At 48.7% G+C, this 23484-nt stretch overlaps 1 protein-coding gene across 3 annotated transcripts in view; it reads right to left on the reverse strand.

The window, feature by feature from the left end:
• SRGAP1 (SLIT-ROBO Rho GTPase activating protein 1) overlaps positions 1-23484 on the reverse strand; it is a 640444-nt gene that overhangs the window by 47086 nt on the left and 569874 nt on the right. For all 3 annotated transcript variants that reach the window (XR_011281914.1, XM_069629793.1, XM_069629794.1), the window contains one exon: positions 17230-17309. Coding sequence is in view for 2 of the 3 variants with exons in the window: in XM_069629793.1 (XP_069485894.1) it covers positions 17230-17309 (80 nt within the window). In the remaining variant the exon portion in view is untranslated. The remainder of the gene's footprint in view (positions 1-17229; positions 17310-23484) is intronic.

The following is a 23484-nucleotide window of genomic DNA, read 5'->3' on the forward strand; positions in this document are numbered from 1 at the left end:
TCGTGTGTTTGTAAAGTGTAAAGTATCAGATTATTGGGCTTTAGGAGCCCTTGTGTTTGTAAAGTTTCAGAGTATTGGCTTTTGAGAGCCCTTGTGTTTGTTAAACATCAGATGATTTTTTGCTTCAGAGTTTCCAAGCAAAAGTTCACACTAATGTTAAAAGAAATCGCATTTTCCTTGTAAATGTGCTCTTTTCAGCCCCAAAACCATCTGTAATGTAGTGACAGTGCTTTGAGAGTGGCGGAGAAGGAAGGGATTGATAGCATACACCTACATAATATGAGACGATTGATTAATGGTTAATAAAATGAGGGCATAGCTGCAGAAGAGGTTTACACCTGCCCCAATCTATGCCAGTGGTGCTAATGAATGTCGACTCAGGGGAGCCCTCTTGGCAGTATTTGGTAGAGGGCGCAGCTGTGGGCTTTTTTGTGAAAGGTTTGACAAATGAAGCAGAAAACGTGAATACTCTTGAACGAATGATGTCCAGACTCGCCCATCTTTCATAGTCCAGAATCTAGGTCCCAGACACTGTAACTTGGTTTGCAATAATTAATTGCAGTGAAAAGACCCTGCCATGCCCAAATTGGCATTGAAGGGGGCAATGAGAATGTGGGTTTTGGAAAAGGAGCCAACAAGGACTAAAGAAAGGGCAAGAGTAAAAGAATGTGCAAATAATTGCCTGCATTAGAACCGTTTAGCGCCCATTTCTCAGAGATTCCTGTGTTGTTCTAAATAGCAAAAGTATTTGCAATTTATATGCAAGAAGTTGGAAACTAATGAAATACTTGTACAGAAATGGTTCTTCGCAGTGCCGACCAGCGGCTACGTAGATTCTTTCAAATTAACCAAATTTAATCTTTGAAGCATCTGGCTGTGTACCAATAGGGGACTTGAGAGGAGCTTTTGGGGAAATGTGTCCAGAGCACAGGGGGCATAAAAAAACGAAGATTTTTAGTCATTCTTGATGTTGGCATGGTGATTTTCTCACTTTTGCTATACTGTGATTGTATAATTACTTTAAACAAGTTTAGCCTGAATGATATTGCAATGTTATGTTCTTTTTTCACTCTTTCGTTTGTCGTCTTATTAATTGTAAAGATGTAGGCCCTCTTTATCTGTTTGCTGGCATCCCGCTGGTAATTCCAGCGTGATACCGGCAAACCTGCCTTCCCGCCTGCACCGCCCAATATCCTGGTATTACCGCGGCATTACAGACAGAGATCCGGTAAGTTCCCATTCCGATGGAGTCCCATAGGACTGCATGGGATGGGATTGCCTGAATCACTGTCGGTGTTAGTAACGGTGACGGTGATTCAGGCAGGTATTCGCCGGTAGGGGCCTGAAATCCCAGCAGTTCAGGTTTGCCAGGAGATCCGTGGCCCCCACCGGCAAACATGATGTGTGCCAGTCTGGAACAAATGCCAAAGCCGACATTACCAGCATTTGTTCCCGAAGTTATTCTGGACCAGCACACTTATAATGAGGCCGTAAGTGTTGAAAGATTTGATGAACTGTACAACACTTTAACAAAATAAAAAAACAATACCAAATCTCGATATATCTCTTGCCACGCTAATGCCACGTGTGAGTGAAGCACCAGCGATTCCATGGGACCAGGCCTCCATTCCATGGTGTGGCGGGGTGTGTGTGTGTGGGGGGAGCTAGGGAGTTTGGAGCTTTGTAGTATGTGTGCCTGTAGGTTGAGGGTGAACTGGTGTGTGTGTGTGTGTGTGTGTGTGTGTGTTTTGCGTGGTATACATCTACATGAGTGTTTATGCACGCTTGTATGTGCGCACCAGCTAAAGATTGGGAACAAATAAATGCCCTCTGTGCTGGTCACTGCTCGCCATTACTTTCAGAATGGATTCACAAAGCCTACACAAAGGCTGTACTTTGGCCAGTGGAGGCTGTTACTAAACAAATATATCTTTGTCGGTATACAGAGGTATTACCAATACTGCTGTGGTATCCGTTGGAATTACTGCCGTATTACTACTTTGCTTATTCCGCCGGCAGAATTAGCGGGCAATTTCTTATTCAGCGGTGTGCTAAAAGTGGCAGTAATTCTGTTACCTCCTCTTTTAATATTTATTGCTGAACTCCTATTCAGCCCCACAATCTTTTAATGTCCACAAATCCAAAAAGACAAGCCATCCTGAGTGCCAAGATAGCAAACATGGAAGGGACACGTGTGCTGGCAGTAGCACTTGCAGCCAAAATATAAACCTCTGGTATCTTAGGCTCTTTCACAATTGACCAAATGTGACAACCCAAAAACTGGAATCTTTTCAAATGTACCCGGGAAAAAATGTCATGAAGAAGGCTCTTCCACCTCGGCTAATGTAATCTCTCTTCATTCCTCCTGCTCTGCTGGGAGCCACTCTCGCCAATCCATGGATCCATTTTCATACGCGTGCAGTGGTGAAAAGCAGAGCGGATCAATGCGAGCGCCGAGATGACGCGGCACTACTCTCACGCGGACGCGCAGTGTGCCGGTGGGCCTGCTCAGATCCCAGGCAAGCTGCTCTAGTTTCATGCTGAAATGCAAGAGCCAGGAGTTTGATAGGGCAACCCTTTGACAGCGCCAGGCTCAGTTTAGGATATTATCTTATTACCTGCAGTGCAATATGCAAGCCGATATTGCTCTTACTCGTGCATGCCACATTGCCCGGCTTCATCTGTACAGATGCTGACTTGTTCTGCACATCTTCTACTGCAGACGACTGCTCATAGTCTGGTGTCACACAGAAGGCTGCATGCTCGCCCTGGTGGCCTCTGGAAAGCCTTGGAAGCAAAGAAGTATTTGGAAATATATGAACTGAATGAACTAAAATGCGTTTCAGGCTGCTTGAAAAATCTCTCTTCTGGGGGTTTGTGTTGGTGAAAGTGAATTTGGGCTTCCACAGGGTTTAATGTAATCCTGCCTGGGTTTTGAAAGGGTTTGTGAAGGATTTACTTGCCTGGGTGCTGCCCAATTCACTATATATATATATATATATATATATATATGCTGCCGGAAAAGTACCCAGATCAGAGTCCGCTTTGGAGGAAAGGTATTTGTTTTTTAATGCAATCCTTTCGGGTTGCCAACAGAAAATGTCCTTCGCTCGCTCACTCATTCATTCATTCCCTCACCCCTGTTGGGCATCACTTCTTTCCATCCTAGTGCTTTAGTTTAATTATGTCCTCCATATTTCGAAACTAATGCCAAAGGGCAATTTTCATTTTTAAGGAACGATTTCTTTCTTTGTTGTTTTGTCTCCATGTATATTTATCTATCACCTTACCCCATTTAATTTATGCACATAATGATTTAGTTATACAAGCATTGTTAGGATATATCATGTGACGTCATGCCATATTATGGAATTTGAAGAAGGACTTCAAGGGCAGTGACGCATCGGGAAAGTGATATAGCACGCCACAGCGGCATAATTAATTAAGACATATTAGCAGCACTCAGTTCAGGAAAAGGACCACTGAAGACCTGCAAAAGCAGAGTCTACAGCCCTTTCGAAACTGAGATTACCCTGCCGCCCCCTAGTAACAGGTCAAAGAAACTGCAGCTTAGGTTCGGAAGGGTAGACAAGGCTGGATTATGCAGATTAACTCCCAGTAGAGCCCAGCCTCGGGCCAAGAGGAATCCAACCTCCCCCGCCACCCTCACCATCCCCATAAAGCTCCTAAGAGGCCACAAGAGCTTTCAGTCATCCTGGTCCAGGGCCTCACTGCCAGTGGAGCCACAGATGAAAAGCCCCATTCATTTAAGAGAACCAATATTTCCTCCCATCTTTCCAGTCTATAGGGCCTGGCTGCTTGTGGCCTAGTGAAAAGGTGGAATAGGGTATGTGCCCCTGTTCCTTTGGGCACTCCTTGATCCCACCTAGGCAGTGCAGGAGGACCTCCAGCCTGTGCTTACGATGCCAGGCTGCCTTTGATATGGGCCTTATAATGGGCCGCTGCCCTCCTGGCGCGTTGTCCTTAATGCTGAATGGCTCCTTTTACCTAGGGATCCTGCCATGCCTTATCTTACAGCTCCAATTGAATTCTCATGTTGCATTCCAGTGCCTTATTTACCAATTCAGTACATAGAACGTCAATACCAATTCTCTCTTCTCCACATGAGGCCAATCTGGTATGGCTTTGTGTGGGGGGCACAGCCCATTCCTAGTCTGGCACGTCCGTCAGATGGCTCGGCTTTACCTGAAACCCTTCAGACTATCAGCAGGAGAGAATCCAATCTGTTCACAGGGTTAGTAGCTTCCACAAATACTAGGAACTCTTGAGTACACCTCAAGGCCATCTTGCATCCACATGACTTAATGTAATTCTGTCCCCGCCACACTAGAAATGGCCTCCATGAAAGGTCTGTCAGTCAATAAGGGAACTCGGTCAATGTTTACAGCTCTCACTGTAGGTGATAATTTCTTTAGTGAACGGTACATTGAATACTCACTTTCACAGCACTTAGAAGCAAGACAACCCCTAGTATGAAACACCACACAAAAACATGGTTTAATTGTATTGTTTTGCATATGCCAAATTGTATACACGCATGGCTAACATCAGTTCTCAGGCCTTCCATTGCCACACAGGTCGCGTCTAATATGGCCCGACAAGTGGACATGGATTGACTGCATCTGTGACTTATTTGACGTAAGCACCTACTTTGCATGCGGTTGCATTTTCTTCATTGTGCATGTGTTCTGCATGTAAAGTAAAGCAGAGCCCTCAACTGTAGACAGTTGTCCTTGTGGTTGATACACTTCTGTATACTAACCCTCATTCCACCTTTAGCACTGCACCCCATAGAACACATCAGTCCAGCTGTCAAATAGTCACTGACACAGCAATCCACACTGCGCCTGACCACTCTTCGGTTCAGGGTCGAAAGGGGCGTAACGAAATGCCGTCCTTACGGATTCCAGGCCGAGGAGACCGCAATTGCAAGGACAGCCTTTTGTCTCAAGCCCCCTACACTCCGCTGCTGCACGCCCCCAACCCCTCCCATTCCCTGGCCTCCCCGCTACCCCCCACTTACCTGCTGCCCTCCGGCACACTCTTGCTTGCTTCTCTGTGTGCTGTGCCCCCTACAGAACTATGTACGGGCGGCGGCCTTATAAATGCAAGAAGCCCTTCGTAGGCAGGCCTTTGGGAGCATGGCCTAGAGATGGCAAATGCACGCTCTATACTATGGCTACTGCAATGTCACTGTTCTAGCATCAGTGCTAATAATTGAACAGTAGCTTGAAATGATACAGTTTGCATGCAATGTAACGTAATGCTGCTTAGTTCATGTCTGTGCAGACCATGGTCTGCCAAAGGGCATTCGCCACGCAGTGCTTCAAAGCCATAACAATGGCTCTTAGGCTTAAGACTGTAGTTTGCAGTGTTTCATAAAAGTATAGTGTTATTTCTTTTTAAATATTAAGACACCTGTTTATGGAAAAAATATTTTTTTTGATATTTTATTTCCTATACGGTTGTGTTTCTTTTCTTCAACTTTCACATACTCCCAGAAAGTAGACCTGCTGTGCATTTTGGAAGCATTCCCATTAGAAAAGTAGTGTGTCTGAGCTAATGGTTAATAATATCGTATGGAGAGAAAGGTCGGCAGCCGCTTCCTAAACAGAATGTAGCGTGAAATTGGCCTTAGTCCTTAAGGGAGTGTGTTCCAGTACTTCAGAGCTCCAACTGAGAAGCTGTGTCTTTTGTTACTGCCCTTTAGGACACCAACCGCTCTAGAAGCCATGATATGACTGAGAAGTCTATTCACTGCCAGGTAAATAGCAGTGGCGTCACCTCAGGGCAGGCTTTCTATGCTCAAAGCGGGTGACACAGGTAAGCAAACAAGCTGCTGAATTCTGGACCCTCTGAATGCAATGTAACCGATACAAAGGAAAGCCAGAAACACGCAGCGCACGGTCTGGGTGAGATAGCAACAGTGCAACCCCATAAGAAAAGGGAAGATTATTTTCAGTTGTCTGCAATTTAAAAAGTCCCACTCAATTGTGAGAAACCAGAAGGAGTCTAACCCACTAGTCCACGGGGATCTGTCTTCCAGGTGGACCCGTGCGGAGGATCACCTGGGTGAGGGGTCTTCGGGGAGTGGCACACCGGATGGTGAGACGTGGTATCCCCTTCCTTGTAACACCTTTACCCCATCCTACCAGGTAGGATATTTAGGAACTCTACCCCCCGCCCCCATTCCAACACAAACATTTTCTCACGAACAGACCGCTATGAGAAAAAACAGACGAACACCAGAGCAGTATAACTGACGTGTCCCAATACAATGGTCAGGTGAGGTCAGGCAATTACTGATCATAACAAACACCTGATTTCCATTACACTTCTCCACACGTACAAGGCGGAGCACAAGAGCACACTGTGAGCGAGGCAAAGTACACGCGGAAACAGCAGTTTCGGGACGGCAACTGAGCTAGAGAGGAAAGACAGCAAAAACAACAAAGGGATCGCACGGAGGGAAATTCCCTTGACCTTTTCGACAAGGAACCGTTACTTTCCAGAGACCTCAAGAATAGAAAGCGTAAAACCAGGAAACCATGCAGAAGAATCCTGAATTGTGTGTCAGAGATACCCGGGGCACTCCCACGTCAATAATCAAGGTGGTGAGAATCACCAGCCAACGTGGTACCGTCCTTGGCTCCAAGAACAAAGACGCTTCAGTGAAATCAACACAGCTGGTGAGTTGGGGAGACTGATACAAGACCGGTCTGTGTTGAAGCCAGGGTTGCAAGCAGCAACATTGTATGGCGAGCGCTGGAATGAACATTATTAAAACGCATGTGATTAGAGACACAAGTGAAGTTGAACTGCCGATGAGTGATTGAATTTTAAAGCGAGCTAAAATACCTATGACAGAGTGGTCCAGCACCGCGTGGGTGCTCAATCGAAGGTTTGTGTAAGGTATCCAGATAAGAAGTGAGGAAAGTAGATACATTTGGTCTGAGCCCGGCAGAGCGAGACCAATTGAAGGTTTTGTGTTAAAGTGGGTCTGAGCCTGGCGGAGGGCAACCCGGGCTGAACAGTAAATCACCAGAGAAGTTGCATAAGTGAAAATCCTGAGAGGAAAGGAACGTATTCTTTTGTTGCGTTGCATCCAGCCCTCTGAAGTAAAATACTTTGCATGGCAAAGAGACGTTGGCACAGAAGGCCCTGGCGTTGAAGTCTTGAAGTGCATCCTTGTGCTAGAGAAGCCAGAGAGTGTGCTAAGCTTGAGTGTGCCGCCTTGTCCCGTGCTAAAAACGTGGGGAAGGGAAGCCAACAGCTCGAACATCCTGACATATCATTTTGTGAACCGTTTTCTTTTGCACAACATTGTTTCCCACAGTATTTGTATTTAGAAGTAAGGATTGGCAATAGGTTTATTAATATAGGCCCTTTTATTTTGACAGCCACGACTAGGACTGCATTATTATTATTTGATGGTCATAGCTTGCTCCCATTTTTAGATTTAGGATTAGATAGGTGTTTTTCAATCCCAATTGAAGTTCAATAAACACCATTGAACTGTTGTCACTTGTGTCCGTCTTACTGTTGGATACCATGCCTTTGTTACACAATGCTGCAACTGCGACGAACCCTGTGGGGATTAGAGGCAGAGACGCAAAAGGTTGCAAGATTTTATTTTGTCATTGATCAAATATGAAAATGCAAATCCAGTAGCGAAGACCCAGACACCTAGATTATGGGGTTGAGTCAGAAGAACGCAGTGGCTGATGGCATCAAATGTCACTGATAAGGCCAGCGGGAACAGGGCACCCGGCAACACCACCGGAGTCAACCTGCAGTCCTACATCCCCCAGCTCTGATGGCGTTAAGGTGACCGTCACTGCACTCTCCATCATCATTGCATGTTAGGAATGTGCCTGGAAGTCAATGGATCATGAGATCGGTCCCTAGGTCTTTTTGAGGAAAGGGGTGATCAGTACCAGTGTAAAGCTGTTAAGCACCAATTTCAAGGAAGGGGAATTTCTGTAGTCATTTGCTATTTATATTCATGCGGCAGAATTGCAGCCAGTCTAGGCTGCAGACAGTGTTGCAACAATGCATATGAAGTGGTTTCATGGGCTGGAACCTGCGGCAGCCCCCTAACCTTCGGGGCAGCTATGCACATGTAACGCGTGCTTATTCGACAATCCGGTTCTATGCTGCAGCAAGAAGTAACAAACCCAAGCGGCAAGAAGGTGCGTGATGGGAAATGTAAAAGCAGTGCTGGTTTTTTTTTTGTTTGCATTCTGGTACTTGTAGTGCTGAGTCAATGTGTAAAGCGAAGAAAACACAGCTCTAAACGAGCTACTCACACCGGACATTAGGCAACTCGGATACTATTTCCCACTTGGACAGTTTACCACTGGGATATTTAGCCACTCAGATATTGTGCAACTAAGATAATCTACCATTTGATATTTGGCCCACTCTGATAATTCGCCACTTTGATAACTGTTTGGTTCACGTACCCCCAAACTCCCATACTCACACTCCCTGGACTTCCCTATTGAGCTAGAACCACTCTTTGACACTTTAACTGGGATATTAACCCACCGTTGACAAGCCAAAATGCCACAGGAATTTCTACAACTGGCGAACTAAACCTCACCACAAACACTGATGTGGTATAATGAGTTCCCAGTAACAAACTTAACCACGAGGTGCTCAGAAGTAAGGAAGATGGGCATCCTATGCCCTACTACACACAGGCAGTCCGCTCGGGTCATATCTCCTCATGAGCCAATCAAAATGCCTGGCTCACGGAAAAACCACCAGACATGACATACACATAAAGGCGCAAGTGCCAGCAAAGAAAGTGAAAAAGAGCAACCAACTACTTCATGGATGCATAGCACTTTCCAGGGCTGTCAGAAGCTGTGGTGAGGCCCGGGGCAAAACATTTGGTGAGGCCCCCTTACAATTTTTTGCACTCGGCCAGCGGTGGCACATCCGCAAACAGGAGACTCGAGAAATCTACCCTTGAGTTTGTGTGCAGGATCCCAAATATGGTTTATTACTACAACTCCAAATCAACTACAGCAAAGTTAGATTTCTCTACTGAAGAAAGGTTCATGCAAGACTAACTTTTTTATCATATGAATAAATATATATAAGATGGCATGAGCTCTCCACTGCACCATCTCCAATTCTCTGAGGGTCAGTCACTTTTCCAAGCAAAGAGTTGAAGGCAGATCTCTTTCTTTGGCTGAGGCCTCCCCCTGGAAACAGCCTCCCGGCCTCGCTGAAACTTGAGGAGAACCATCTCTGGTTCTGGAAGCACCCCAAGACCTGTCTCTTTGCTTTTGCCTTCTCTCTTCCTCTCCCTTGCTGATCACTTGTCTGATCCATGCACTGGTCACCTGGTCAAGCTCTGAATTCGGGCCCAGGTCCCTGCCTGACCTGTTGCAATCACGCACTGCCTCTTGGCTCCCCTGCACTTGTGGTCTGTATCTGTAACCCTACAGTCCCTGCTCTTGCTCTTATTCTCCACCAGTTGGCTGCACTTATGAGTACCCACACTTGGCACCTGTTGGCTGCACTCTTGTTTCTCCTTTATTACTGCACTTCTGCATCCTAACCCACCCTCGGCACTTCTCCCCTCACCCCTTCCCTGCTCTTGCGCGATCTGAATGACACAAGGCCTAGTAAGATCTGTGTTTTGTCCTACTCTTTTGTTTCTCGCTCCTTGCCTTATCGTGCCTAGAAACACTTGTAGACAGGCACGTTTTAAATGCCATATCATATCATTAAGGAGCACTCTGCCCCTGTGTGCACATTAAAACACACGTCATACACAGTGAAAAATGATGTACAGTGGAGGCTGGTACATTTCTAAACTTAAGAGGCTTAAATATTTGTGCCAATTAGGCAGGATCAACAGAGCACAATGAGGGAGCCCAAGCCAAACACGGGTTGCTTGAGGGGGGTTCTCACTCCAAAGAAAATGTTTGAAACATTGGGTTAAAAGTATGCATTTTAGAGCACTTTCTTTTAAAAATTGGGTAGAAATCCATACAATTTGCAATTGGTTTTTTATGGAAGCACATAGAAATTCCCAATAGTTGCAAATCACACATTGTGCATAGGAACATTTTCCAATACATTTCATGCCGCCTTTCCACGCGAGATATGCTAGTATAAAAATATATTCATGCTGGTTGTTCTAATTATGTCGATGCAGGCTGCATCAATATATGCCATTATTACCATGTACGGACTCCCAGCCAGTAAAAATGCCATGCCACAGAAAGTATATCCAGGCTGACTGTGTACCATAAGTGTTATTACTGGCTATATTGGCCTACATTCAGTGTGGGCCAATTTAGCCAAGTAGTATGTTTGCTTTAACCTTGATGCATAGTCCTGTGTAGTGGTATTAACTGGCCATTGATAGTGCCAGTGCAAACTGGTTTCAGTACCTGAGCATCTAATAGCAGTGCCTGGTAAATGCCTAAAACGTATACAACAGCCCAAAACTTATTTTTTTTAAAACTTCAGCGAAACACACGCAGGGTGTTTTTAAATTGAGTGGCCACAGGCAGACCTGATTAAGACATTTTTATTACACCAGTTGCGTGTTTACAACTCCAATGAAGTCATGAACTCTCAGAAGACTCCTTTGAGGAAACACTTGCAGGCACATTGAGGGCAAAGTTTGATGGCAAGGCATGTTTAAAGCTAGCTCAAAGAGTTCTAGTGAGGAGGTGTTTTGAGTGGGGAGGGCAGGAACTGGATGAGAATGCCATATGGATTAGCATGGCCATGAGAAGTCATTTCACTGTTAGCACCTGCATTCATATCCATACATTTTCAGGTAATTGAAATCGTTATGTCGGGTTAGCACTTGCATGCTAGGGGAGTGATTAGAAGGGAAGTGGTGACATGAGACATCTCATTCTTACAGCAGTCCTTAAGTGTGACGTTTCAGAAATGAAGGCAAGAGGTAGCTGCTTGTAACATTGAAGCTTCACCAGAATAGTCTCATTCGAAATGTGGAAAGATGTTAGGTGCCCCCACACAAGGAAATTTGCCCCTTCCTCACAGCCTCTGACGTTAGCGCCTCTCCCAACATTTGAAGTGTTAGTCCCCTCTCCCCCCTGACATTTTAGCCTAGGTGCACCTCTGATGCCATGAACCCACCACTTAATGAAGTGGCCCCCAGGGCGGCTACATTTAGGCGTGGTGCTGAACACTCACTCACAAAAACACTTTCACCCATGCATTCATCCACCAGTTACACAACTCCATACATGCATGCATGCATACATAAAACCAGACACAGCATTGACACAAACACCAACATGCATGCATGCATTCATACATACACATATACATACTAATTTAATTTAAATACACATATACACTTTTAGTTTAAAATAAAAACACTTACCTTACCTCCATGCACCCTTAAAAAGCAACCACGCAGCCGACACGTAGACATGCTGCCTGACAAGAGAGAACTCCTCTCCCATCAGTCAGCGTGATCACGCTGACAACATGAACACACTGGCTGACAGGAGAGGAGTCCTCTCCTATCAGTCAGCGTGGTCATGCCGAGCAACGTGAACACACGAACTGACAAGAGAGAACTCCTCTCCCATCAGTCAGCGTGGTCACGCTGAGCAACGTGAACACACTGATTGACAAGAGAACTTCTCTCCCATCAGTCAGCATGATCACGCTGACAACATGAACACACTGACTGACAAGAGAGAACTCCTCTCCTGTCAGTCAGCGTGGTCATGCTGAGCAACGTGAACACACTGCCTGACAAGAGAGAACTCCTCTCCCATCAGTCAGTGTGGTCACGCTGAGCAACATGAACACACTGACTGACAAGAGAGAACTCCTCTCCCATCAGTCAGCGTGATCACGCTGACAACATGAACACACTGACTGACAGGGGAGGAGCCCTCTCCTGTCAGTCAGCATGGTCATGCTGAGCAACATGAACACACTGACAAGAGAGAACTCATCTCCCATCAGTCAGCGTGATCACACTGACAACATGAACACACTGACTGACAAGAGAGAACTCCTCTCCTGTCAGTCAGCGTGGTCATGCTGAGCAACGTGAACACAGACTGACAAGAGAGAACTCCTCTCCCATCAGTCAGCGTGATCACACTGACAACATGAACACAATGATTGACAAGAGAGAACTCCTCTCCCATCAGTTAGCGTGGTCACGCTGAGCAACATGAACACAATGATTGACAAGAGAGGAGTCCTCTCCCATCAGTCAGCGTGGTCATGCTGAGCAACGTGAACACACTGACAGTCAGCGTGGTCATGCTGAGCAACGTGAACACACTGACTGACGAGAGAGAACTCATTTCCCATCAGTTAGCGTGATCACACTGACAACATAAACACACTGACAGGAGAGGAGTCCTCTCCCATCAGTCAGCGTGGTCACGCTGAGCAACGCGAACACACTGACTGACAGGAGAGGAGTCCTCTCCTATCAGTCAGCGTGGTCATGCTGAGCAACGTGAACACACTGACTGACAAGAGAGAACTCCTCTCCCATCAGTCAGCGTGGTCACGCTGACAACATGAACACACTGACTGACAAGAGAGGAGTCCTCTCCCATCAGTCAGCGTGGTCATGCTGAGCAACGTGAACACACTGACTGACAGGAGAGGAGTCCTCTCCCATCAGTCAGCGTGGTCATGCTGAGCAACGTGAACACACTGACAGTCAGCGTGGTCATGCTGAGCAACGTGAACACACTGACTGACAAGAGAGAACTCCTCACCCATCAGTCAGCGTGGTCACGCTGACAACATGAACACACTGACTGACAGGAGAGGAGTCCTCTCCCATCAGTCAGCGTGGTCACGCTGAGCAACGTGAACACACTGACTGACAGGAGAGGAGTCCTCTCCTATCAGTCAGCGTGGTCACGCTGACAACATGAACACACTGACGGACAGAAGAGGAGCCCTCTCTTGTCATTCAGCATGTCCACGTTGTCAGCTGAATAACGGGAGGCAGCTGAGCTCACTTCTGAGCCCTGCTATCTCCCCTTATTTTGCTGTTTGTTGCGGAGCCAAACGGCTTCGCAACAAAAAAGCAGAATCATTGCAGGGGCAGAGAGCAGACAGCACAGTCCCCCGTGTAAATAATGGACACGGGAGACTGTGCTGGCTTCCACTTAGGAGAGGGGGCCGCGAGGCCCCCTGCAAGTGCGGGCCCGGGGCAGTTTGCCCCCCCTGCACCCCCCTCGTGACGGCCCTGGCACTTTCAGGACACCTTGATGAAAATCGTGTTATGCCTTGCGATGCTTAATTACCTACAAAGCCTCACAACCCACCTAGAAGACACAACCAAAGCAGGAGAGAAGATGCAACCTCCAGCAACTGACTAAGAAATGCCCAAAGGACAAGAAGAGAAGATAGCCACCTGAACACACGTTTATCACCAAGTAGTGGCCACACAACAGAATTATAACCCACAAATTCACATGCACGAGCGAAAGCGACATCGACCCTGCACGCAACCTACTCAACCTCCTTAATGAAGAACCAGAAACAACAAAGTTTCCCCACTCAACCCTCAAACCAAAGTCACTCAATGGATCAAAGGAGGAGAGGAACTAAGGGGCAATCACCCTACAGATACAACCACCAATGGATAAAGAAAAACCAAAAAGCAAGAAGATTGTCTTGAACTTGATCAATGACCGATCAATGAAACATAGCACAGAGATGCACGAGCTACTCAGAAAAGGGGGAACAGACATGCTTATCCCCGCAGAAACCTGGCTAACTTTAAGGAAGTTACAAAGACATTCCTCCCCATCAACTTCAAAATCAGACTAGATAACTGCGAAGGAAAAAGAGAAGGAGACCTAGCCGTAGCTTACAAAGAACGTCTAAGAATCACACCAGAACCATCGCTGAAAATCTTGGACTGTGAATCACTCTTCCTGCACCTAGCACTGGGTCTTCAAACCAACCCATCCTTCCCACTCATTTACAGACCACCCATATATAACCCGCCCTTCCCAGAGAAACTTGCAGATGCCATAACCAGCATCTCAGTGCGACACAAACACCTGATCATACTAGGAGAATTTAACATCTGATTCGAAGAGGAGGATAATAACGACACCAAATCATTAACCTCCCAGCCAGCCTGCACGTAACCCAATGGTGAAGGGGGAAACCCACTCTGATAAACACACGCTTCTGCAAAAAATGTCTAACTACAACTGCTCCCCAGCACACATTCTCTGGAGCAGCCACAAAATCTAGCTCAGAAAAAAGGAACTGGAAATCCATAAAGACAGTGGAACTCAACACCATATTACAATCCGCAAAACCACACAACTTTCTCCTGGACACAGTCCCATCAGACTAAATAATGGAGACGCTCCAAAAAAGGATCACAGAGGCCCCGATTCGGTAGCACCCAAGAAACGCTTTATCCCCTCCCAAAAGAAATTGGCCGGAAGATGGTTTATCTCCCCCCCAACCTCCACCTCAGGGCTTTGAAGAAAAGAAACCAACAGTTAGAACCAGCATAGAGGACACAACACCAACCGGACAAAATCGTGGCCCAAACAAAGATGTGGCTCTTTAAAGCAGAAATCCTAAACTCAAAGAAAATGCACTATGCTGAAGGAATCTCCCCTGCTCCCCATATTTAGTATTTATTACCTAATTTGATCGAATCAAATAGATTGAATGGTACTGGCCGAATTCGGTCAGCTGTACCATTCAATCAATACAATTCGATCAAATTGGGCAGTACCTTGTTCACAGGGTAAGGAGCAGAGTTCCCTCAAGAAAAGCTCTCCATCTACAGACCAGAGGTCTAGCAGGGACATACGTCATGAATCTAAAGGTTGTTCTAAAAGGAAATACAGTGCATCAGCATTTTCAAACATCTCAAAAAAATCTCAGGAACTCCCTCCCCAAAGGAATAGGCACAACAGAGGAACACCTTCAGGAAAGCAGTAAAAACATAGCTGGTAAATATGCTTATCTACCCGAGAAGTCACACGTCATTGTCAAAGAGGCACCAAACAAAGCTGACCACACCAGGTTTCACTTACCTAACAAGCTACCCACGCAACCACGATTTATCTGGTGCCATGAGGACCACGCTGTCCTTCCTCCACTAATCCATACTACACCCCCCATACAGCTGCAAACATACCAGACGCCAAGTAACTATGCTACAAACACGCGACACCTATAACACCCCCCACACCAACACCAAACAGCAGAACTCCACACCTCCAGTAACTCGCACAATCTCGACACAGCTAACACATCCTTATGCCACAGGCCTCCTAATGGATGCAAATGGCTTTGCGTGCCCACATTCTAGACCACCTAGAAGCAAACCCACATACAGTGACCGTCATTTCCAAACTGAATCCACCAACACCATATCAAAAGCACTATGCGCTCTACCTCTCCTGCCACCAACAAACAGACCCGCTCTTATTTTCTGATCTGCCAGAGCGCATGGAGGCCATGCAAATGGCAGCGGTGCACAGTATAAAACCCACTAGCATCATATAAGCACAACTCAGCTCAGATGCAGGAATCAGAAGAACAGAGAACTAGTTGTCTCCTTCTTGTAGTTGCACACGGCCTGCTTAGGCTAAAACCAAGATAGCTGCCAAATATATACGCATGCGATATTCCACTTGTGTCGGCCATTTTGGATTCACACAAATCACGTGTCCGATTTTATTTAAATTACGCAGAATTAAGCTCTGCGATTAACACGTCATCCCAGATGCTGTTTGGAATTCACAATACCCCCAAGGTTGGTGTTGGTCATAGCCCTAATTCTGAGCAGACACCCATTCCCTCACTCTGCTTTTACTGTGCATAGCTTTAAGAAGTGGGTGAGAAAGGCTTCCTGTTAGTGCTCGTGAACCCAAGAAGCGGGTGCTAAAGGCTTTTTCTTTTTCTATTTATTTTTAATTAAAAGTACCTGCATGAAACAAGTCGGGGGGACACGCGGGAGAGTGGTGTAAGCACACTTATTTCAGAGGGCGGATGCCGCCTCCCCTATGTGTTTTCAAGGAATTAATAAAGAAAATAGAAAAAAAGAAATATATTTATATATATATATAAATACACAGGGCCTCATTACACAGTAGGTGGTAGCCATGGCGCTATTAGAGCCATGGCTACCCCCTTACCGCATTCCGGGTCCGTGTTCCCGGAATAGGGACTTACCGGGTCATTCCGACCTTGGAGGACCTGGTAAATCCCCATTCCGGGAACCATTCCCCAATCCCATTTGAGTCCCCATAGGGCTCAATGGGAATGGGGAAGTAGCTAATAACGGTACCGCAATTTGCGGTACCGTTATTAGCTCTGAAGTCCCTTAACGGGTCCCGTCCTTAGCACCAGGTCAGACCTGGCATTAAGGAAGGGACCCGCTAAGGGACCTCGTAGTAGGGCGATAAGGGATTACCGGCACCGGTGCCCTTACCGGTGCCGGTAATCCCTTACCGCCTACTGTGTAATGAGGCCCATAGTATAGGATTGACTCATTTATAATCCTGTTGATCGATTCACTTCGTTGCTCTGCTATCCTCTGACATGCTGCGCTCTGAGGCCCGAGGGCATGTAGCGCCTTACTGAAAAACTAAAATAAATAAAGAAATAGTTGCACAGAAAAAGTGCTGCGGCAGGATGGGCTCCCAGGAAGCGTGTATCTGAGAGCAGACACTTAGCCATAAGACCACACGAATCTCTTGGCCTGCAGTGGTAGAGTTTCTGACACTGACATTCAATCAATCGATCATTCATTGACATTGTACAATACAGGACATGGTGGGTTACCTATTTTTGGACACAGAAAAGGGGTGCATCTTTTAAACTCAGCCAGCAATGTTATAGGAAAGTCTGCTCTCTTGATAAATGCTCATTTGTTCTGTGTACTTTAACTAGGAAAGACACATTGAATGAAATGTGCATATTTCGCTTTGGGAATGGTTCACTTCCTGTGACGTCACTTCCCATTGTGAATGTCAGCGTCCTCCCCCACACAAACACACTTCTCCAGCTTCCGCTACCTGGGTGATGTCTTGACCGCAGGGGCTACTTTTGGCTGCTGCTCATCAAATATGCATTTTAATCCTTGCTCTTCTATGCTCTATTTGCCCACACATTTGAGATTGCAATACCCACTTGCATCAGTAACACATGGAAATGGATTTAAAAAGAACATACCATCTTCACTGGTGTGGGTCTCCGTGCCGGCGTCCTGGTCCACCTCCTCCAAGGTGCCATGCTCGCTGTAGGGGCTATCACTGTGAACGAGAAGGCGTTAATGAGTCTGTACTCCAGGGTACAACATATGGAGAAAACCCCCAGCAAGAGCACTCACAAAAAAACAATCACACACAGGCAGAATATGAAGCTGATAAAAAGCAAAACAGGGACTTTTCAAGAGAGGTGCGAGACAGCGTTATCCCTCCGGATGCCAAAATGCTTTTCCCGGGCAATTAATTATTTGCAGAGAACCAGCTGTGGCGCCCGAGACTAGCCTGCCGCATTTATTAACTACCTTTCGTCCTGCCGGTACCATGTCTTCAACAAAACAGAGCGCAAGTGTCCCGCACAAACCATCAGAGGACCCGTGAGATGAGCAAATGGAAGTGTCGGAGCACATTAAGAGCTTGGTTTCAGATGAGGACAAGACAGCACTGCCAAGAAAGGCGTTTGAACATCGGCCATGAGCAAGACTTTCACTGGACCAGGAGCGCATGGGGAGGGCATTCACACTGAGCAGCAAGGATTTCACTGGACCAGGAGCACATGGGCAGGCGATTCACACTGAGCAGCAAGGCTTTCACTGGACCAGGAGCACATGGGCAGGGCATTCACACTGAGCAAGGCTTTCACTGGACCAGGAGCGCATGGGCAGGCGATTCACACTGAGGAGCAAGGCATCACTGGACCAGGAGCGCATGGGCAGGCGATTCACACGGAGCAAGGCTTTCACTGGACCAGGAGCGCACGGGCAGGCTATTCACACTGAGCAGCAAGGCTTTCACTGGACCAGGAGCGCACGGGCAGGCGATTCACACTGAGCAGCAAGGCTTTCACTGAATGGGGAGCGCATGGGCAGGGCATTCACACTGAGCAGCAAGGCTTTCACTGGACCAGGAGCGCCTGGGCAGGGCATTCACACTGAGCAAGGCTTTCACTGGACCAGGAGCACATGGGCAGGCGATTCACACTGAGCAGCAAGGCTTTCACTGGACCAGGAGCACATGGGCAGGCGATTCACACTGAGGAGCAAGGCATCACTGGACCAGGAGCCCATGGGCAGGGCATTCACACTGAGCAAGGCTTTCACTGGACCAGGAGCGCATGGGCAGGCGACTCACACTGAGCAGCAAGGCTTTCACTGGACCAGGAGCGCATGGGCAGGGCATTTACACTGAGTAGCAAGGCATTCACTGGGCCAGGAGCGCATGGGCAGGGCATTTACACTGAGTAGCAAGGCTTTCACTGGACCAGGAGCCCATGGGCAGGCGATTCACACTGAGCAGCAAGGATTTCACTTGGCCAGGAGCGCATGGGCAGGGCATTCACACTGAGCAGCAAGGCATTCACTGGGCCAGGAGCGCATGGGCAGGTCATTCACACTGAGCAAGGCTATCACTGGACGAGGAGCGCATGGGCAGGACATTCACACTGAGCAAGGCTTTCACTGGACCAGGAGAGCGCATGGGCAGGCGATTCACACTGAGCAGCAAGGCTTTCACTGGACCAGGAGCGCAGGGGCAAGCGATTCACACTGAGCAAGGCTTTCACTGGACCAGGGGCGCATGGGCAATCGATTCACACTGAGCAAGGCTTTCACTGCACCATGAGCGCATGGGCAGGGCATTCACACGGAGCAAGGCTTTCACTGGACCAGGAGCGCATGGGCAGGCGATTCACACTGAGCAGCAAGGATTTCACTGCACCAGGAGCGCATGGGCAGGCGATTCACACTGAGCAGCAAAGCTTTCACTGGACCAGGAGCGCATGGGCAGGCGATTCACACTGAGCAAGGCTTTCACTGGACGAGGAGCGCATGGGCAGGGCATTCACACTGAGCAAGGCTTTCACTGGACCAGGAGCACATGGGCAGGCGATTCACACTGAGCAGCAAGGATTTCACTGGACCAGGAGCGCATGGGCAGGCGATTCACACTGAGCAGCAAGGCTTTCACTGAATGAGGAGCGCATGGGCAGGGCATTCACACGGAGCAAGGCTTTCACTGGACGAGGAGCGCATGGGCAGGGCATTCACACTGAGCAAGGCTTTCACTGGACCAGGAGCGCATGGGCAGGCGATTCACACTGAGCAGCAAGGCTTTCACTGAATGAGGAGCGCATGGGCAGGGCATTCACACGGAGCAAGGCTTTCACTGGACGAGGAGCGCATGGGCAGGGCATTCACACTGAGCAGCAAGGCTTTCACTGGACCAGGAGCGCATGGGCAGGCGATTCACACTGAGCAGCAAGGATTTCACTGCACCAGGAGCGCATGGGCAGGCGATTCACACTGAGCAGCAAGGCTTTCACTGGACCAGGAGCACATGGGCAGGCGATTCACACTGAGCAGCAAGGATTTCACTGGACCAGGAGCGCATGGGCAGGCGATTCACACTGAGCAGCAAGGCTTTCACTGAATGAGGAGCGCATGGGCAGGGCATTCACACGGAGCAAGGCTTTCACTGGACGAGGAGCGCATGGGCAGGGCATTCACACTGAGCAAGGCTTTCACTGGACCAGGAGCGCATGGGCAGGCGATTCACACTGAGCAGCAAGGATTTCACTGCACCAGGAGCGCATGGGCAGGCGATTCACACTGAGCAGCAAGGCTTTCACTGGACCAGGAGCGCATGGGCAGGGCATTCACACTGAGCAAGGCTTTCACTAGACCAGGAGCGCATGGGCAGGGCATTCACACTGAGCAGCAAGGCTTTCACTGGACCAGGAGCGCATGGGCAGGGCATTCACACTGAGCAGCAAGGCTTTCACTGGACCAGGAACGCATGGGCAGGGCATTCACACTGAGCAAGGCTTTCACTGGACCAGGAGCGCATGGGCAGGCGATTCACACTGAGCAGCAAGGATTTCACTGCACCAGGAGCGCATGGGCAGGCGATTCACACTGAGCAGCAAGGCTTTCACTGGACCAGGAGCGCATGGGCAGGGCATTCACACTGAGCAAGGCTTTCACTAGACCAGGAGCGCATGGGCAGGCGATTCACACTGAGCAGCAAGGATTTCACTGGACCAGGAGCGCATGGGCAGACGATTCACACTGAGCAGCAAGGCTTTCACTGGACCAGGAGCGCATGGGCAGGCGATTCACACTGAGCAGCAAGGCTTTCACTGGACCAGGAGCGCATGGGCAGGGCATTCACACTGAGCAAGGCTTTCACTGGACCAGGAGCGCATGGGCAGGCGATTCACACTGAGCATCAAGGATTTCACTGCACCAGGAGCGCATGGGCAGGCGATTCACACTGAGCAGCAAGGCTTTCACTGGACCAGGAGCGCATGGGCAGGGAATTCACACTGAGCAAGGCTTTCACTAGACCAGGAGCGCATGGGCAGGCGATTCACACTGAGCAGCAAGGATTTCACTGGACCAGGAGCGCATGGGCAGGCGATTCACACTGAGCAGCAAGGATTTCACTGGACCAGGAGCGCATGGGCAGGGCATTCACACGGAGCAAGGCTTTCACTGGACGAGGAGCGCATGGGCAGGGCATTCACACTGAGCAGCAAGGCTTTCACTGGATCAGGAGCGCATGGGCAGGGCATTCACACTGAGCAAGGCTTTCACTGGACCAGGAGCGCATGGGCAGGCGATTCACACTGAGCAGCAAAGATTTCACTGCACCAGGAGCGCATGGGCAGGCGATTCACACTGAGCAGCAAGGCTTTCACTGAACCAGGAGCACATGGGCAGGCGATTCACACTGAGCAGCAAGGATTTCACTGGACCAGGAGCGCATGGGCAGGCGATTCACACTGAGCAGCAAGGCTTTCACTGAATGAGGAGCGCATGGGCAGGGCATTCACACGGAGCAAGGCTTTCACTGGACGAGGAGCGCATGGGCAGGGCATTCACACTGAGCAAGGCTTTCACTGGACCAGGAGCGCATGGGCAGGCGATTCACACTGAGCAGCAAGGCTTTCACTTAATGAGGAGCGCATGGGCAGGGCATTCACACGGAGCAAGGCTTTCACTGGACGAGGAGCGCATGGGCAGGGCATTCACACTGAGCAAGGCTTTCACTGGACCAGGAGCGCATGGGCAGGCGATTCACACTGAGCAGCAAGGATTTCACTGGACCAGGAGCGCATGGGCAGGCGATTCACACTGAGCAGCAAGGATTTCACTGCACCAGGAGCGCATGGGCAGGCGATTCACACTGAGCAGCAAGGCTTTCACTGGACCAGGAGCGCATGGGCAGGGCATTCACACTGAGCAAGGCTTTCACTAGACCAGGAGCGCATGGGCAGGCGATTCACACTGAGCAGCAAGGATTTCACTGGACCAGGAGCGCATGGGCAGGCGATTCACACTGAGCAGCAAGGATTTCACTGGACCAGGAGCGCATGGGCAGGCGATTCACACTGAGCAGCAAGGATTTCACTGGACCAGGAGCGCATGGGCAGGCGATTCACACTGAGCAGCAAGGATTTCACTGGACCAGGAGCGCATGGGCAGGGCATTCACACTGAGCAGCAAGGATTTCACTGGACCAGAGGCAGGCGGAACCTGCTTTAGGAATTTCAAACACCTCTAATTAGACCGTCCATCATATAGCAATTTTGCGCTTGCAACAAAACGAGTGCAAAATATGCAATTGTTAGATGTGCCGTGAAATGGTGCTACAAATTCACAAAATATAGTAATTTACCAATATGTGACTTGTTTTACAGATAACCACAGTGTTCGGGGGCAGACAGGGTCGTTACTGGCACATTCCTCCACTGAAAGCTGGGGTAATTGATATTAGCATCCCGGGGCTTTTATCTGGGGTGCTAACAGGCATTTTTTTCAGGGGAATTGAGGGGAGATGAATGTGCATGCCCAATTTCCTTAAAAGAAAACCTATAAACAATGATGGCTGACACGGGAAACAGTAACAGGAGTAAGTACCTTTACTATTTCCATGACGAGCAAGAGGAAGGAGCACAAGCTGGACATTGGGGCGCGCAGTTGTGTTGGGGGCTGCAGGACTCCGGTATGGGTTGGAGTGGTATTAGTGGTGCAGTACTCTGGTGTGGGGCGGGGAGAAGAGAGAGTGGGGGGGGGGGGGAGTACAGGCCTTGGGCAGCTACCAAAAAGGAGAAAGAAATGGTTGACAACCGGGGGACGTAGGTGCAGGTGACTAAGAGCGCAGGCATTTACTAGAGGATTCTGCGCGTGTGTCAGGCGGAGGCGGTGTAAGAACCTTTCCCGTGACATGTTCTGATTGACACGATCTGCAAGACAACCCCGTGGGCTACATCCCACCCTTGTGGCAAGTTCTATTAGCCACAGGTGCTATTTAGAGCCTAAGTGGAGTTCAACCACACAACGCACAAATCCTATTTCTTTGACTTTGCTGGAGCTTATTGTAAACAGCCAGGTACATGTACCGTTTTTACTGCGTGGGCATCTTACGATACTTAGAAAGGAAGGGGTTCGGAAGGAGAATGTTAAACTGAGGACGAGTATGTTCGTCCTATTTGCATAGAAATGCATAATAGCCCAGCAGTTAAAGGGTTAAGAAGACACTACCTGCAGGGACTCTTGGACGCTTAGTTCGTTTACTCCTAAACCAACTTTTAAATATGGCCCACTACCTTACCGCTTCTCTGGCCTAAGGTCGCCATTTGTCTGGCAGCCAGAGAGAAGGAACTGCAAGGGAAGCCGTGCACATGGGACATGGGGGTCGGGGTTCAGGCTTGGCAAGAGCTTTGTCAAAGCACCCACGTATCCCTCCTCACCAGTGATGGACATTCCAGATCATAGAAGGAAGGGAGACCCAAAGAGCGCAAGCACAGCCGTCACTATAATGAGCAACCTCTACGGAGGGGAGATCTCACTATGGGATTACAAGGGCCAGGAGTAGTACCAGAAAGGGGGCGAATGCATGGAACGGACATGGTAGAGTTAAAAAGAGTCAACGGATTCAGCTTCTAGGACCGAAGATGGGCAAGCAAGGGTCACGCCGTAGACATGGTCTGCAAGCCAAGCCTGAGGAGGCGGTGATCAGACTGGTTGGGTCCATCCGTCCCAACCAGACTATAGCTTCATCTGTTTTAAAGCTCATCAGGGAACTGCAGTGGGCAGGGCTAGCAACAAGCCCCCTCTAATCGGTTTCCAGCGTCTTGGCGTAGGTTGGAGATGTTGCAGCAGCGTGCCCTTGGACGCGCTCACCCGGGGGGGGGGGATATTCTTTACCCCCACAAATATGG

The sequence above is a fragment of the Ambystoma mexicanum genome, chromosome 12 (genome assembly GCF_040938575.1).
Source record: "Ambystoma mexicanum isolate Mex_15411 chromosome 12, UKY_AmexF1_1, whole genome shotgun sequence".
Lineage (NCBI taxonomy): Eukaryota > Metazoa > Chordata > Amphibia > Caudata > Ambystomatidae > Ambystoma > Ambystoma mexicanum.